At 39.3% G+C, this 17,973-nt stretch overlaps 1 protein-coding gene across 1 annotated transcript in view; it reads right to left on the bottom strand.

Annotated features, from left to right (window-relative positions):
- Positions 1-343: 343 nt before the first annotated feature.
- Positions 344-17,973, bottom strand: part of CNTNAP4 (contactin associated protein family member 4) — a 261,201-nt gene continuing 243,571 nt past the window's right edge. Inside the window, exons 22-24 of the mRNA XM_034638501.1 lie at positions 8,333-8,551; positions 7,647-7,718; positions 344-3,032 (exon numbers count right to left, since the gene is read on the bottom strand). Of these exons, the coding sequence (XP_034494392.1) occupies positions 2,839-3,032; positions 7,647-7,718; positions 8,333-8,551 (485 nt within the window). The 3' untranslated portion in view covers positions 344-2,838. The remainder of the gene's footprint in view (positions 3,033-7,646; positions 7,719-8,332; positions 8,552-17,973) is intronic.

Here is a 17,973-nt window from a genome sequence, read left to right as displayed (position 1 = left end):
GTTGGCTGTCGGTTGATTTTCTTGTTTACCTTAAGGTCTAAGGAATTAATTAAATGTGTTTCAAAGAGTGACACGTGGGAAAGGATTTTTTTAAAAAATGAAGCTATTTCCTAGAGTGGACGAGGCACATTTCAGTGGCACGGCTTCCACAAAATGAAGACGTCATTTCCCACAGATGACCCCCATTTCATAGAGGCAAGTCTTCAATGCCACATTAATTTCACTCTATTTGCATACTGTACATCTGAATTTAATGAGATTTGGAAAGTTAGTCATCTCAAAAAGAGAATGTTAATTATATATTGTTTTCATTTTGAAATCACAGATAAGGAATTTTTAAAATTTTTTATATTATAGAAGGGTGCACTATATTCTTCCATATCATCCTGTGACTCAATATAGTACTACTGGTCAAGCTCTCTGCAGAAGTAAAAGGACATCACTCAATTTAAATATACAAAACATTTCAACAAATAAGTACTGACAAAGTATTGTCTCTGGCAAAACTTTAAATGTAATTTAACTGCCTTCGCTTGTTATAATCAAAAAACGTGTTTCTATTTTTTCTGTCATTTTTCCATCCATTTACAAGGAAAATGTGTGACAAATGCAGTTTTTGTTAATAATTACTAATAATCACAGGATGTACCAAAAGGCTTAAAAAACACAGACCACCAGTAAAGAAGGTGAACATCTACACATCTTTTTACTGTTTTAAGAAAATGAAAATCCAGTATAATTCCTTCATTTTAAACTTTTATACAACGTCTTTTAAAATATATTCTGCATTTTACTTCAAAAATGCATTTTATTAAGAAAAAAAGAAGAAATAGATTACAAATCAGGACATGAAAATCATGACATATGATGAAGCAATGCGTTTTGATGCCATCATGTTGCAGTTGCTAGCAGTGCGGACCACACAGTACCATGAGGCTTCACCACCTATAAACCTGTCTACATCCCCAACCAGGTTAATGGGCTACTAAATCACATGAACACCTGCAACAGATTCAGGGCTGTTATGATGCCTGCATTCAGCTTTGCATCAAATAAAAACTACCATTTCTGTGTTCAATCCTTCAAGTCTTTCAATTAAAAAAAAAAGTATGCCATTTAGCAACATAGGTCCTTCATAAACTACTATGTCAATTCATATCCTAAGATTTAGTCAGGCATTTACATAAACAGCAAAGTGGACACAGAGCTATGGGAAAGACAAGCAGCTTTTGGAAGGAGGTTAAGAAGAAAATAAGATGCTTAATTTATGTATTTCCAAATTGTTCTGGTGTGGACAAACGAAGGAACCCAATTTTTCCTTGCCAGGCACCTGGAACGTGTAAGCATAAATACCAAAGTGCCTTTATTATATAATTGGCTTATGAAATTTCAAGATAACTGCATGCACGCATCTTGTTTGCTTGGCCTCAAAACCCATTATTGCAACAAGTTTCATAAGGTTAATGATAATTCTCTGATCTCTTGGTATGTATATACACCCTAATCAGAATGTACTAGTTAGTAGGTTATATTGATTTTTGGTACTTTTTAAGAAATTACCCCGTCACCATAAATGAGAAATGACAGAATGGCAGACTTCGCATAGATCATAGAATATGCCGTCACCCCTTAGAGTGAGCATCCTTTAACCACTCCACTGGCCTTGGTGAAAGGGGGCATGGCTGCAGCTTCTATTTCAAAAGTCTGTCCTGGAGGTCAGTGCACACAAAAATGTATGCTTGAAAGGGTATACATTTTAGAATGGGGAACGGAGCTCTCCACCTCAAATTGTCTCTTTTTTTCAAATACATAAAGAAATGCTCCTTGGAATATAGTCAAGGGAGATCAAAGAAAATTTAGTGACAAGCTTTAGACAAACAGAAGTACAAACCTATAAAGAAAACTGGCATAAGGCTCGGGGAAAGTATTCTCAAAAGTACATTTCATATGAGACATTACAGTTGTAAATAAAAATAATTTTTTGGCATTGTTAAGAATTGTGTTTTTTATATCAACAAGTTTAGTAATTGCAAACATTTCACATTCTTTGGGAAATTGGCATTATCCAGCGTCTTTCCTACTGTCACCACCGAACACGGATAGCAGATGACGAGAAATTTAAAAGGCAGGACATCACACACTGACAACCAATGCACTCTCTGAGTCTTGTCACATATAGATTTACGTTCAGAGCAGAAGTCTGACGCTAAACCTAATGTGTCCAAAATCATGAAGAAGAGTCAAATAGAAAAAGAGCAATACAATCAAACCAATGACAACAAAACATCTTTCGAGACTATTGATAAATTGTATTGAATGTAATACAGAGAAAGGCAAAGGGTTGATATACTTTTGGCCACTGAAGATGCAAACACCAGCCAAACAGGATCTTAGAAGCATTTCCAGGTCTATGAATAACACCGTGGGGACACTAAAGCAAACACAGCGCATGTTCTCAAATAAAGCAAGGTCATTACAGTCCAATTTTAATTTTTACCTCTAACGAAACTGATGTATCACGTGGTTGAGAGACCAGGGCTACAGTTTTCACGTTCAAAAACCATGGTCATCAAGTGAGTCAGACTTCCGTCTTAGATCCTATCAGAACAGTTGGAAATTAAGAGCAATATCAAACTCCTCGTTCTATAGAACAGCTGCTATGGCAAATACGTCACCTGATGAGGCCTCCCAGAGCCATCTCGAGTCTGGATATGGCAAGACGGCAGTGCTGCAAATCCATCGCCTCTACATTCACTGTAAGAACATTTTCTTGTCCATTGAGAGCCCCTGGCTATTAAAACAGACTGTCAGAATTGCAAGTTAAATCACAGCCGCCAATCAGAAGAAGTACTCTTTCTGATTTTCATTGACTGCACTTTGTATATTAAGCTCACTTTTCAAAACAGCCTCAGCACTGTCTACATTCTCTGACCTTTTTGCCTCATTTCTTTTGTATAACCTTTTCTGCTGATAAATGCGAACGGCGATGGCAGCAATGCACAGCAAGATAAAGATCACAACAGCTATCAAACCTAGTGAGAGAGGAGAAAAACAATGCCGCATCAGAATTTGTGCCCAAAGAGAAGCCCTGCTGACTTCATTGTTTCATGAGTCATAATAAAATTATTTTCCACATAAATTGAGCATCTGGTATCTATAAATTAAAAAATATCCAAACCTCAGGTATTTTTGGATCAGGTGGAATCGTAATATATTGAGTTTGTGTCTGAGTTCTATCAGCCTGGTAGGTTTGCCTCCATTTTCTCTGCACGCATATTATACTGGCTTTACTTAGTGCATTTCCATTTATTTTTTTAAAAAATTTTTAGTGCATTTACATTAAACACAAGATGCTACCGACATGTCTCTAAGACCATGTGATCATTGCATATTAATACACAAATTTTAATTATTTTAAGATTATAGACAGTAGTAAGATGGTAAAATGATTAAATGTGTTTTTGTACTTAAATATTTAAACACTGATTCAGGTGATTCACAAGAGTTTGTCATACTGCTGATTAGGAGGAACAGGATATATGTATCTGAATAATCCTGACTAGTGAAATATATTCATATGGATAATATAGATTATTGAGCTTATTCCTATATGAGGAATATTGATATTCTAAAACAACCGGTTATAAATAAAAGATTTAAATACCACAACTGTTAACTATGCCAATAAATGGTTATCGACATTGGCAGTACATTGGGCCAGAAGTTCTTCGAAGTGCGATCTGTGAGTCCCTGTTGGTCCCAGGACACTTTGAGGAGGTGCACGGGGTCAAAGCTATTTTCACAGTAATTCTAAGATGCCTTTTCCATTGTGTTGACATATCCACTGCTAATGTAAAACAAGGTTGGGTAAAATTCCTGGTACCTTGGAATGAATTAAGGCAAGGCTACCGAACTATAATAGCGGTCACTGATTTCATTATTACACTGCCAGGCAACCCCGGACAAAAAGGAAAAAAGCTAGCTTCACTTAAGAGTGTCCCTGATGAAGCACTAAAAGTTCCTTATTTTATGAAATCTTGACCTTTGGCTCTATGCCTTTTTAACATTTTGGGCGATGAAATGAAAAGTATTTTGGGTGTATCTCCAAGTATGGTGGCTGTCTTCAGGAAAAGCGCTTGTGTGAACAGCCGACTTGTGAGCTCAACCAGTTACTTTTTGCTTCATGGAACATCCGTTTTTATTTGAAAGGATGACTGACAAATTATGGTTGTTTTGACTCAGATATTTGGGAGATACTTTCTCTGAAATGAGTGAAGTAAGTCCGTCACTTCAAGAAAAAACAACTGACAATGTATGTTACCAGTGATAAAAGTCAAGCTTTCAAATGAAAAATAGAATTTGGAAAACTACTGGCTGTCACCATGAGTTTGAGAGTTTCCTAATACTTAGACTTTTCTGATGAAAACAGTGGCGGTATTAACTGATGTAGTTGTTTTTAGATAAAAATAGGTACAGTGGAAACAGCAACATGGATCACCTGTCATATTGTAAAGCTAGGATTCTTCATTGCAGTTTAAATTAGGTGCATTTAACTCTAATGGAGTCCACCAAGCCAACACACTGAATCATTATCACCAGAAACTGTGATTTCTCACCAGTCACAGGGGATTCCTGAGCACATGATTTAATGGGTGGATTCAATACAGCAAATCATAATATTGCCAACAGCTGAGCCAATTTTTGGCTGGGTCAACCTTACCTCAGAAGGACAGCGATTCCTTGCTCATCAATCTAATACAAATATGGCAACCAAGTTCTGCACTTGAAATCTAAAAAGTTTACTAATGGAGACAGTTATTTTTGTTATTATTATTCATATTAATAAGTAAGAACTTTATTCGGAATATCCAATTGTTATATATTTTGCCTCTCATCAGTTGAGTTGCTATAAATACTTCTATTGTCTGGCCTCTTGTTATGGGCCTCTTGTATCAAGACAGAGATTCTGAATAATTTCAATGTGGAAAACTGATAGAAGTGGACTGGGTGTTAAACGCAAGTAATGAATCATGGAACATTATATCAAAAACTAGGGATGTACTGTATGGTGACTAACAAAACATAATAAAAAATTATTATAAAAAAAGAAGTCTATTATAGTGAGCACGCTACAGTAATTATAAAATAAACATCAACGTTGCAGTGGCCCAGACAGGCCACCCAGACAGTCCTAATCATGAATGGAGTCCAGAACTATTTTGTTCCATGTATGTGATTTATCTCCTTTAATTTGGGGAAGGTATTATGTCAGGATTTGTCATGTCCACGGAAAACCTTGATCTAACCTGTTATACAAAAAAAAACAAAACAAAACAAAACAAAAAACACCACTAAATAAAATATGGCCAACCACTGTGCTCTATGACAGTGCCATCCGAGGCTCTGTGTGAATGTGTTTTTATGAAGAAATTACATAGCTTTCTCTTTGTCTAAATCTCACCATCCATATCTGCATAGCCTGGCCAGAAACCCTCTATAATATGTGGGTCACCAGTTTTAAATGTCTTATTAAACAATTTTCCCATCTTACATTGTTCAGTGTAAGTGAAGAGAAAGATCATCTAAAATGTAGAACATAGGGCAATTAGCCAATTTGGAGAAATTTTAAATGGATTAATTATTGTTACACAGTGGGTGCAATTTACGAGTAACTAGACAACGTGTGAAAAACTATACCACGACACTACCAGATGGAGAAACACCCCCGAGGATGATATTCTGTGATTTAGCAGGTAAATCGCCTGTGGTCCCAGACAAGGCCTTCGAAGCTTAAACGGCCATGAGCAGCTGCTCTGCTTCTGACGCTCAGTCTCTGCAATGACCGAAAGCAGACACCACTAGATTCCTAGACCCTCAGTCCTTGGGCTGCAAACTTTCCACACTGTCTTTCTCCGCGCCCTGCATTTGAGCCAAGCGAGATTCCACAGGTGACCTATAACTTGCTTCCATTCCAGAATAACACAGAATGACTTATCAACACTTTCTTCCGTTAATCCGTAAATCTTGTCAATGATCTCAGCCCAAAGCAACAATAAAGATTAAATATTTTGTTCTAACACTGGCTTGACTGTCCAATCACTCTCTATGCAAATCTACCTTTGTGTCTGCATCTCCCCATATCTATACTAGTTAAATGTGTAAACGAAGCACCGTTATGAGACTGACAATCTGTTTGACAAGGAATCCTAGTTTAAAACGTGAAGCACATTAAATTCTAGAGCTTTAAATGAGTTTTTACCATATAATGTATTAATAATAATGTATTAATGTATTTCTTCTGGACATGCAGTTATTAATTACTCTTCTGGCAGGTCTTATTGTTGTTTGTTTTTTGCTTTTTATATGACTAAATGGGAATTCTATCTTATGTATCTTTAACTGATATACCATTAGTTTGGTAAAAGAAAAATACCTGAAATAGCAATGGGATGTTAATATTCTCACAAAGATTTGACTAGTACTATTGTCTGTCTCAGTAAAATCCTAACTTCTTTTTTTTTTATTTTTATTTTTTATTTTTTTTTTAAAGATTTTATTTATTTATTCGACAGAGATAGAGACAGCCAGAGAGAGAGGGAACACAGGCAGGGGGAGCAGGAGAGGAAGAAGCAGGCTCATAGCGGAGGAGCCCAATGTGGGGCTTGATCCCACAATGCTGGGATCACGCCCTGAGCCGAAGGCAGACGCTTAACCGCTGTGCCACCCAGGCGCCCCAAAATCCTAACTTCTTAAAGGAAGTTGATGTCTGGATGAGTAAAGGTGTAAAAAATAGAACAAAATGCACCAGGTATAAAGCTCACATAAACTGCCCAAGTAAAAGAGTAATCACATTATCTGGCAATGTAATAAAATAACTGTTTACTTTTTATGTCCTTATCCTATGCAGAGTGTGGAGAAAAGGTGAGCCACTTAGCATTTCCATCATCTGATTAATAACCTTCTTAAGACCACTGATCAGGAAGAAGGCGGTATATTTGGGGGATTGGTTTTAAATGAATTACGTCTCAGAGAATATGCTGTTTCATTGCCAGGAAGATACACTTTAAAATTTTCTGCATTAATTCTGCAATTTAAAATAATGATGAATTCCTTTTATTCCATTGGCTTAATACTTGATAAAAATGCACCTAAAAATGCAGTATTTATTGACATGAGCACCTAAAACATAGAAATATCCATTTTATTGAGCATGACCACAACACTACATATAAGTTTTTCCTGCTCTTTACATAAACTCCTGCAGAAGCAGTACAACGAAGTCCAAGAAGCCAACAAAATAGTACTGTTTCCTCAAGTCTACTCAGAAATTCCCTAGGGATTGGAGAAGGCCACTTTCAAGCTAAATGACAGCCTCATGTTTATACAGTTTAGCAACTATTCCTTCAGTGTGGTGCCTTGGTGAAATTATCCATTATTTATACCGATAATCTTCAAGGAACTCGGGAATTCAAGAAGACTCTACAAGGCAATCCAGTATAAATAATATACCACCCCCGTTGACCTCAGCCTTCAGTGCCTAACCCTGGGGATGTGTGTGGATTCTTCACGGTTTTTCTGATGCTAAATCTTCACCACTCCTTGTAATGAGAAGTACCAAAGAAGAGCCCATCTGTGCTTTCTGTTACCTCCAATCACTGCAGAGTCACTTCTGATTGCATTAGCGAGGGGTTCTCTGTCATCTCTGGTTCCCGAATGATCTGCAGTTAAAGGATCAAAAAGGGGGGAGGGGTGATATAGCCAGGCAAAAAGAAGAAATTTTGAAAAAAATCTTAAAACAGTTTAAACCAGGGCAGAATTATGGAGGACAATGTGGGATCTCTGTCGACAATTTTTTTAAGCTCAGCAGTGTCAACTGCAGGGCCCACATGAATAAGGCATAGAGAATCTAGAGAAGAAATGGGAAAGAGAACTGGAAGTCAAACAAACAAAGCCAATTCTGAGAAGCCACAAACCACCTGCAAACGAGTGTGTCCTTTCTCTCGATGTGGCATCAGTACCAGCCTGGGCCACACAGCTGGACTCTGTCACATGTCCCGAGGGTGATGGGGGCCGGGTGGCTGGGCTGCAGCGCAGCCTTCAGAGGGGCCACGTGGCTGAGCTGCACGGCAGAGAGACAGCCCAGGAAGCCCTGGGCGCCGGCCAGCGCCGTCTCCTGGTCTATATCACTGTGTTCTGTGAACCCAAAGAAACACAGAAATGTTAATAATCGTGCAAGAGCAAACAGGCAGGGCTACAAACGGAATGTTNCCTTGAGAACATGGGGCCAAGGGATGAGTGTTTGTTACTGTGTAAAGGAGGAGCCACAAACCACCTGCAAACGAGTGTGTCCTTTCTCTCGATGTGGCATCAGTACCAGCCTGGGCCACACAGCTGGACTCTGTCACATGTCCCGAGACGGTGATGGGGGCCGGGTGGCTGGGCTGCAGCGCGGCCTTCAGAGGGGCCACGTGGCTGAGCTGCACGGCAGAGAGACAGCCCAGGAAGCCCTGGGCGCCGGCCAGCGCCGTCTCCTGGTCTATATCACTGTGTTCTGTGAACCCAAAGAAACACAGAAATGTTAATAATCGTGCAAGAGCAAACAGGCAGGGCTACAAACGGAATGTTACCAGTCTAATAATACAATAAGAATATATATATATACAGTAGACTAAATTCCCATTTTTTGGTCTTTAGTAAAAGAGTCAGATCCAATAAGTCTCTCCGTGATTCCTGGTGAGCCTCTCCAAGTTAATGAAGGCAAGTTTTTAAGGATGGCTAATTTAATATGTGTGGTGAACTCTGGAAATGATTGAAGCCTCCCTAAGAACGGGCCAGGTTTTGAACTGATGAGGGTTCGTGAGATGGTAAATTGAAACATAGATGATTAACGTGATTTGTGATAGGGCTTGGATTAAGAGATTAAAGTGCTTCCTGATTTGGAAATGAATTCGGCTCAGCTTTTGAGACTAAGTCATGAAAACACAGAAGCTAGAGGGAAAATTGAGCTTCTGGAGTTCCCTTATCTATTGCCCAACCAGACGATTCGGTCCGGTGCAAAGCTTTCTGGTACTCTAAGACCCCATCCAAACATGCAGGGGGACGATATTACCATGTGGTGGAGGCTACACCCCGAAGGGCTTGGAGAGTCGCCCTAATGACTCATGCACAGGAGTGAAAACGTTCACACCTCACTGCCTTTTCTCCCTGTTTCCCTGCTGCCTGTCACTCAGACAGACACATGCACGTCGCATTACCTCTAGATGGAAAACCCCTCCCCCACATTAATGGGAGTTAGTTTATCTGCGACTATTGTGGCACAGAGATTGGCTTGGATGCCAGAATATTAATTTATGGTTTTACAGGGAGGAATATGTTCACATTTTAGGCTTGGCAAGGCTGAAATTGAAACAAGGGGAATTAACTGTAGAGTTTTAAAGTCCAAATGTTATCAGAATACAGAGATCCAATCCACCCACTGTGACCAGAGAATAGCAGGTCTCCGCTCACCTGCTCTGCATATAGAGGGACACAGACACAGTTTGTACTTTTGTCTCTTAAAAAAAAAAAGGATAATAGGTATTAAGTATTTATTGGGTACTTCTAATGCGCTAGGCACTGTTCTCAGGGATTTGCGTGTTCGTGTTTGCAGCTCCCAGGAGCCGTGAGGGTCTGAAGCCAGTGGTACAGGCGGGACATGCGGGGTCAGAGCCGCACCGCCTGAGGCTGCGGTGCTGTGGGCATTCCACAGGCGTGGGGCCTGCCAGGCTCCAAAACGCAAGACTCCACTATTTATGAACTGCTTTCTGATTGACACATGGTTTTCTTTCCTCTGTTCATATCTTCTCCAGTGCCTCTTATTTATTTTGTTATTATTGTTTTTGCTTGAGAGCAGCTGGTCTTGAAGTGACTCTGGACAACTCAGCTCTGATTGAGCCTGTCTTGCTCTATTAAGAATTCTGAAAAATGCCCGTTTTGTTCCATTTCCATTCACACTTTATACCTAATGATAAAAATGCTGATTAAATGCTGAGTATCTTGAATGTCATCCTCCAAACTGAAAATCAGAGCGATGACATTACTCTCCTGCTGTGGGGGATGGATGTATGGCACTCAGGCTCAGGCCCTCTCCCTCAGAAGACCATGCTCGGACCACCAGGCCATCCTGCCTCACTGCACAAAGACGGGCTCCCTGGACCCATAGGTGACCCTCAATCTCCAGCATTACGCTGTTACACAAAAGCCATTCTGTCCATGCATAGAAACCAAGAACTAACTTAGTCCCAATACAGAGCATTCACTCACTTGAATGGATATACATTCAAACATATTTATGTTTAGAAAGACAGCATTCTTTTTTTTTACTTTAATAAGAAAGCAAAAAATATATACATTAATAGCAATATAACCAGGACAGTGCTTTTCACATTTATTCTACAAATATTAAAATCTTGATTATAATTTCTATAGACTTTTTAAAAATCTTACTTTTTGAATCCAAAAAAATGTAAACAGATAAGATTCACTTCTCTGGTACAAATCTGATAAGAGATGAATTTTATTTTATTTTTTAAAAAAAGATTTTTTTAGGGGCGCCTGGGTGGCACAGTGGTTAAGCGTCTGCCTTCGGCTCAGGGCGTGATCCCGGCGTTGTGGGATCGAGCCCCACATCAGGCTCTTCTGCTGTGAGCCTGCTTCTTCCTCTCCCACTCCCCCTGCTTGTGTTCCCTCTCTCGCTGGCTGTCTCTATCTCTGTGAAATAAATAAATAAAATCNGGAGATGAATTTTATTTTATTTTTTAAAAAAGATTTTTTTATTTGAGAGAGAGAGAAAAAGCTAGTGGGGAAAGGGGCAAAGGGAGAGAACATCCAAGCAGACTCCCACTGAGCGTGGAGCCCAACGATGCGAGGCTAGATCTCATGATCCCTGAGATCAGGACCTGACCCGAAACTAAGAGTTGGAGGCTTAACTGACTGAGCCACCCAGGTGCCCCAAGATGAATTTTAAAAACTACACTTTCAAGTCCAAAACATTTTACATATTACAAGTTACTGTGTAAAAGACTTTAAAATCTAAAATTTAAAGTGGGCAGTTAATCAATTAATATTTGTTTTAAGAGCTACCCATATAGGAAATAAATTCCCTGCATATCAGGCATTTCACATTCTAGTAGCAGAGACAGAAAATAAACATAAAAACAGGAACTAATGAAAATTTTGAAGACTGGTAATGGTCTGAAGAAATGACTTAGAAAGTGTGATGGAGTGTGTCTGGAGTAGAAATTTATCTTGACGGACTAGGTGATTTTTGTGTGTCTATTTTAAGGTTGACTCTTCAAAGCCCTGTTCCCTTAGTAGTCTGTAGATATTATTCCAGCATCTTCTGGCTCTATTACTTCTTTCTCAAATTTTGTGAGATTCCCTGTGTTTCGGGAGTTTTGCATAGAACATGGTGGGGCCCTTTTCATCTGGAGACACAGGTTTTTCTTTAGCCTGAAAAATTTCATACATTGTGCACACAACTATTGCTTCACCTTCATATTTTTTTATAGATTTATTTTAGAAAGAATGAGAGAGAGAAAGAGAGAATGAGTAGGAGGGGCTGGGGGGGAGAATCCTCAAGCAGGCTCCACTGAGCGCGGAGCCCAATGCAGGGCTGAATCTCACAACCCTGAGATCATGACCTGAGCCGAAACCAAGAGTTAGATGCTTAACCGACTGAGCCACCCAGGCGCCCCGTTCGCCTCCAACTTCTTTATCCTTTTGGTCTGCTGATTATTCACACGGGGTCTCCTCTGCGTATTCTCTAAGCTATTTTACTTTTCTCACCTGATTTTTATCTTTTCGGACTTAATTTTGTGTGAGTCAAGTGCTTCATTCACTTGATCTTCAAGGTGACGAATTCAAGTTTGAACAAAGATCACTCTAGCCTACTGACATTTTTGGTCTAGAACAATCATACTTTTTAGTTCCTCAAGGTCTTTCAGTTGCTTTGCTGAAAGCAAGTGCTCTTACTAAGTTTCATCAGGATGATATCTGTCTCCCTAAAGAGGCTTACTGTGATAGGGAATAATTCTGGTGGCTTTGGGTCTTCTCCCATCTTATTTTTGAATCTTTTTTTTTTTTCAGTCATTGAATCTTCCTAAGAATGGAGTTATTTTCCTACTCTGCTAGGTGCTTGTCAGTCACCAATTTCCTTAGGTGGCCGACACCCAGAGAAGGTAGACAATGCAGCTGCCCCACCCAGTGAGGGTGCAGGCCAAGCACTCACGTAACCTCCTGATGGAGAGGACTCAAACTTCACGTCATCCTCAGCAAAATTCAGGAACTCCTCAAGTTTCAGGTTGCTCCTTTCTTTGCCAAAGAGGGGAAATGGGCACAGTGACGTTTTCAATGCTCACCTCTCCCCGTGGGGTCCAGAGATCTTTGCAAGCCAAGCATTTCCAAGTGGAGAGGAGGGATCTATGCAATTTAGGGGCTGCCCCCAAGACTCTCCTAGGCTGACCCCTGACTCTCCTTCAACCAGAGGGCAAGGAATCCCCCAACACTTTCTTCATTGGCAACCTCCAGGCTCCCCCCTGCCTGCTGGGCTGGACCAACAGCTCCTATTTTTAGGAGAGTCAATGGGTGAGAATTAGAATTAGAAGGGAAGGTACAGCACAGGGGTTTTGCAGCCACCTCTCAGTCCAAACAAAATGAACAGCTATACTATGTTGATCACAGGCAAAGCCGGCCTTAGAAATACATAGCATTAAATATCTTGCTAGACATTGACAATTGTGCTAATAAAGCCAATGAGCAAAAATACCTCTTTCCTATTATCTGACTCCTAAAATGCCAGCACCATGTAAGGATTAGAACAGGGAGGGTGGAAAAATTGAAGATCAAGGACTCCTACTCCTGCTTGACACAAATCCTGAGAGGACTGAATCATGTTGTAGATGTTTCTGGTTATAAAAATCCTTAACTGACTCAGATTTTTGGGTAATCTTTCCTATTAAAAAATTAGCCACAACTGTATTTTCCAACAAGGGGAATGACTTCTGCTTTGTTAAAGAAGAAACCTTTTAACAAAAGGCCTGCAAGAAAAATAGAGTATGAAGGAATTAAAATTCAGATGAAGTGCCTTTCTATACCTGGAAAGAGGACTGTTTCTGGAGAGGGCATGATGTAAATGGAAGAACAATCACAAGGAGGGCTTCATGAAATTTCTTGTGGCTCTCATTAACAAACAAACAGAAAAACTCAGAAAACAAAACCAAGTAGGTTGGCCATACCTAGGAAGAGGGACCTTGTTTAAAAAGAATCTCAGCATCTTTAACCCATAAAGATAAAGATAAGAAGCCCTGCCATAACATGGTGCAATAAATCAGAGGGGGAGCAGGGCTAACACCCAGCAGGGCATCTTTATCATTATATGCAATTATGACCAGGATTCAATAAGCAAGACTTACTGGAAAAGTTTTAGGCAAAGCAGTCACCAAATACTGCGTGGATGAGGAAGCAGTTTTTCACAAAAGGTATTTATTTGCCAACCAGATCTACCGCTCTGAGATATAACCTTGAAAATCTGATTAATACAAGAAGCTATTTATAGTTAGATATCTTCGGGTGACCTGTACTTCTCCTTTGCTTTCAACGTGACCTGTCTCAAGTATCGCAAGACATTTACAAAATCACAGGGTCCCTTAAGTAATGTAATCAAACTACCTTATGCACCCCCTTGGCTTTAAAGTAGGTTTTACATAAACTATCACTGAGATTGACATTTGTTCCTAAAGCTCTTCTAAGAGATGGAGTCGACACCCTCTTCCCTCTGACCACACACTTTATTTACATCTGGCCTAAATCTCCACTGCAGAAATGTGAGCTATTTCCTGGCTCTGCAGCCTCAGAAGAGATCAATGATCCCTATGGGTCACTGCCTCTAAATATACCAAAGCGACTGCTCAGCACAGAAAGACCGAAAAACATCTTTAGGCTTCTAGAAAACTCTTCTAACATAAAAACAATCCATATACAGAACTCAGAACTTCATTTTACAATGAGTTTTGGGTGTAATAACGAATGTATGCAGCCTATTAATTACAGAGGAATGTGAGCCAAGTCTGTCTGATGCAGCCTGGTTCTTCCCACACCGCGAGGGACCAATGGATTGCTGCTTGTCAGGGTTCCTGCACCATTACAGATCGAACATAAACAAAAAATAGACAGTACTGTCAACTTCACTCGGCCCTTCAACAGTGATTTCTCAGTCATTCTACAATGGGTTAAATCATATCATTCAAGAGGTGAGCACATTTTTCCGTGAAAGGTTTGATGCAATCTCAAGATTATGTAATGGTCTTCACTGAGTTTCTTTTCTCATGTGTGGCACTGTCACCCAACAAAACCTTAATGAGTTAGCAAAGCAACTTTATACCTGCATAGTTCCTTTGATCGATTACATCTTAGAGAGATCTCTTCTTATATAATGTTCAAGTTAAAAGTTCTCTTAGAGGAGCTCATGAGGAATCATTCACTTCAGCATCAGTACTTCATACATGTAAACAACATACTTAAGAAAGAAGTAACATCAGACTGTCTGCCTTTTCAGAAGGAAGACTGGAAAGAAAAAAATTGCTTCTTCTCTGTTCTCCAGTACTCATTCTTACTAAGGAAACAGACCACAGGAACAAATTTTTAACTCCAACCATCAACAAGCAATAGTTGCAGTTATCAAGCAAGGAGGGTAATTTTTAGGTAATAATATCATATTGTACTACGATGACATAGAAACCAGCTCTAACCTTTAATTATACTTAACAGATAACACTAGCAGAATTCAAATTTCACTGTTCTTCTTCTCACTGACCAATCCCATAGCTCATCACTAGGCTGGCCTGGCCAGCATCTCCTTGCTTTGTGCCCAAAGCGCCTGTACGCACTCTCCTGCCAACCTCAGCCTCTCTCCTCTTCCATCAATTCCTGCTCTTTAATAAAGTCGCTCACACAATAGTGTAAGCCCCTGACAATGGCTTTATTTTTCACTTATTCCTGGTGCAGGTACATTTTAAAGGATGTCAGTAATTAAAGAAATAAACAATTGCCTTCTCTTTTTTATTTTAGAAATTATTCCAGTTTTATCATGGTACAAAGGTGTCTAGATTTGGCAGCTGATAAATATATAATTTGGGATTCATGACTTTTGCTTTGATCATTCGGTATTTTTTTGAAGTGTAAGTAGAGCTCTATTTTATTGTTTCACTGCCAAATGAAAGCAATGAGGGTGATATCATTGTCAAAGGAGCAAACCTGTCACATCCTCATGATTCTATGAGTCTCTGACAAAATCCCAACGTCTACCACACCACGTGCTCTGTAATTAAAATCAGGTAACGCGTTTCAGCAACCTGAGTGTTCTTTGGGTTTGGGATGTGACACTTTGATCTATGCTCCTGTATTATGATGAGGAGAAAGGTGTTTTTAAGTTTCCAGGTATGGCCAGTTCAAAATGATGTCGCTAAATCTCTGGAAACAATTAAAGCCTCCACAAGGATGAAGCCACTCTATGCACCAAAGATAATCTATGACATTTTAATTGCTAAAATATTTAAAAATCCACCTGACGAAGAAAAAAAAATAGGTAGATTGCTTACTACTCTTGTTCTAAGCTGTACTTCTCTTTTTAAATCTGCTTTTAAAATAGCCATTTTCTTAAGTGTCATTTCACAACCTATTTACACAGTCAGGACTTAGGTCATATGATTTCTCCTCACCTCTAGGCACTGAAGCAAGTTTTACATAAAGGATTCCTGACACACTGGAAATTGTTCCTCCAACTCTTCTGTGCAGACTGGTTGCCCTTTCCTTGCTGACTACAGAGATTATTTACATCTGGCCTAATCTCCACGGCAGGGATCTGAGCTACCTCTTGGCTCTGTGTCCTCAGAAGAGAGGAATAATCACTATTTTTTTAAAAGATTTTATTTATTCATTTGAGAGAGAGAGAGAGCACTTGTACACATGCGCCGGGTGGAGGGGCAGAGAGAGAAGCAGACTTGCTGCTGAGCAGGGAGCCCAATGTGAGGCTGGATCCCAGGAGCCAGAGGTCATGACCTGAGCCGAAGGCAGACGCTTAACCGACTGAGCCACCCAGGCACCTCAGGAATAACCACTATTGATCAAGACCTTTAAAATGCAAAAACTACCACTCAGAGTAAGTGAAAATAATCATCCAGCTTTGACTAAAACAAATCAGAAAACTATGATAACATATAAAATTATCTAGATAGATATCTAGAATTCAGAGCTTAATCTTACAGTGAGTTGTGAATATGAAGAGCAGATTTAATGTACTTTTGATTGTAGGAAGAACTGGACTAAGCTGCTTGGGTAAAACCTCGATCTTCCCACCACAGCTCCCAACTACTAATGATCATTATTGTCAAAGTTATTGAGTCCTTAAGTTAAATGTAATAGGGAGTTAGAGATGGTTTCCATGTTGTCATAATACAGTTTGATATTATTTCTAAGATTTACCTTCCTTTTGAGTATCCGCTAGTAATGTTTGTTCACAGTGACAATAATCCAAAATCATCTCCATAGTTCTTCTAAATTTAAGAAATGAGTAATGGGGAAAGTTGAACGAAGGAAAATATGTCCTTTCTGGATTTCCATCTAAAATGGCAGTGAATGGTCATATCCTTCAGTCTTTGGTTGAAAAGGCAGACAAATTACAGCTCCAAAAAAATGATTGATGAATGTTTCTATTCTGCTCCCTTAAAAGAAATATTCAGAAATCATAAAATGATAAAAATATTTTAACTCATTTTTATTTGGAGGGTAATTTGGAACTATTTTACCTAAAGTGTCATAGGGCACATTATACTCAATTGGATACACTGGAACATTTCGTGTGACGATTAGGTGTATGACCACTAACCACAAGCTCTGTGAGGGCAGATGCAATGCTCACCTTGCTGAATGGCATTCTCTGTGTACACAACAGGACATCACAAAGTATGTGCTAAACGAATCTAAGCAAATTGGGTTTCCAAATAGGAAAAACATATTTGGTAAGCGTGGGGCCATGACAATGTGCCTTGCAGACCTCCAACTAGAGGACAGTAATTGACCAAGGGCCCCAACTGCCAAGCTCTGAAACCTATCTTTATACTTGGGCCAAAGCCATTCTTCCTGTGGGTGGCTCCCAGCAGTGGCTGATCACGCAGGGATTCCTAAGGCAGGCTCTTTCTTGGGAAAGAGGAGATCCTTCTGATGGCTGGCTGGCTGACTCAAGGGCTTCCCAAAGACTGCTCAACCCTTCTGAGATTGCACAGACTTCCAAGATACTTCTAACTTTTCCTCTCTCTCTCTCCTTCACTTGGAGGCAGAGTTGCATGGCCACCTGATGGCTCTGCCACTCTTGGCCAGCTCCCTCCCCACTTTCTTTTTTATAAATGTTCCCTGAATAAAATCCTCACATGGTTAATTTTGTCTTGGTGACTGCTTCTTGGAGGACTCAGCCTAACATAATAAGAAACTCCAATATTGAACAATTCTCTGGAAAATTAATAGCTCCATTTTAGCATCTATTTTACTATAAATTAATATACTATATTAAAATATAATAATGTACTAAATATATTTAATTATAAATTCATATACCACACCAAATTTAACCATAAATTATTATTCTCCTTTGAATTACAAATGACTTGAATAGAGCATTAGTTCTTGGTGCTTGGTCAAGATCCTAATCTTGGGTACACACCATATCAATTCTTACCTATACTTTTAAGAGAATGAGTTGATGAATGACTATAAAGTTCATTGCTAAATCTGGACTTTAATCTTATTTTTCAATATGAGTGATGTGCATTTTAATAATATGCTATTCTTGCATAAAAACATTAACATCTTTAATTCCCTCCTAATCTCCCTACTTGTTTACAAAAAGGGAAACAAATATTTATATAATGAATGTTATTATTC

Source organism: Ailuropoda melanoleuca, chromosome 12 (assembly GCF_002007445.2).
Source record: "Ailuropoda melanoleuca isolate Jingjing chromosome 12, ASM200744v2, whole genome shotgun sequence".
NCBI lineage: Eukaryota > Metazoa > Chordata > Mammalia > Carnivora > Ursidae > Ailuropoda > Ailuropoda melanoleuca.
The sequence above is the reverse complement of the archived record's forward strand: the minus strand, read 5'-3'. Positions and strand labels throughout refer to the sequence as shown.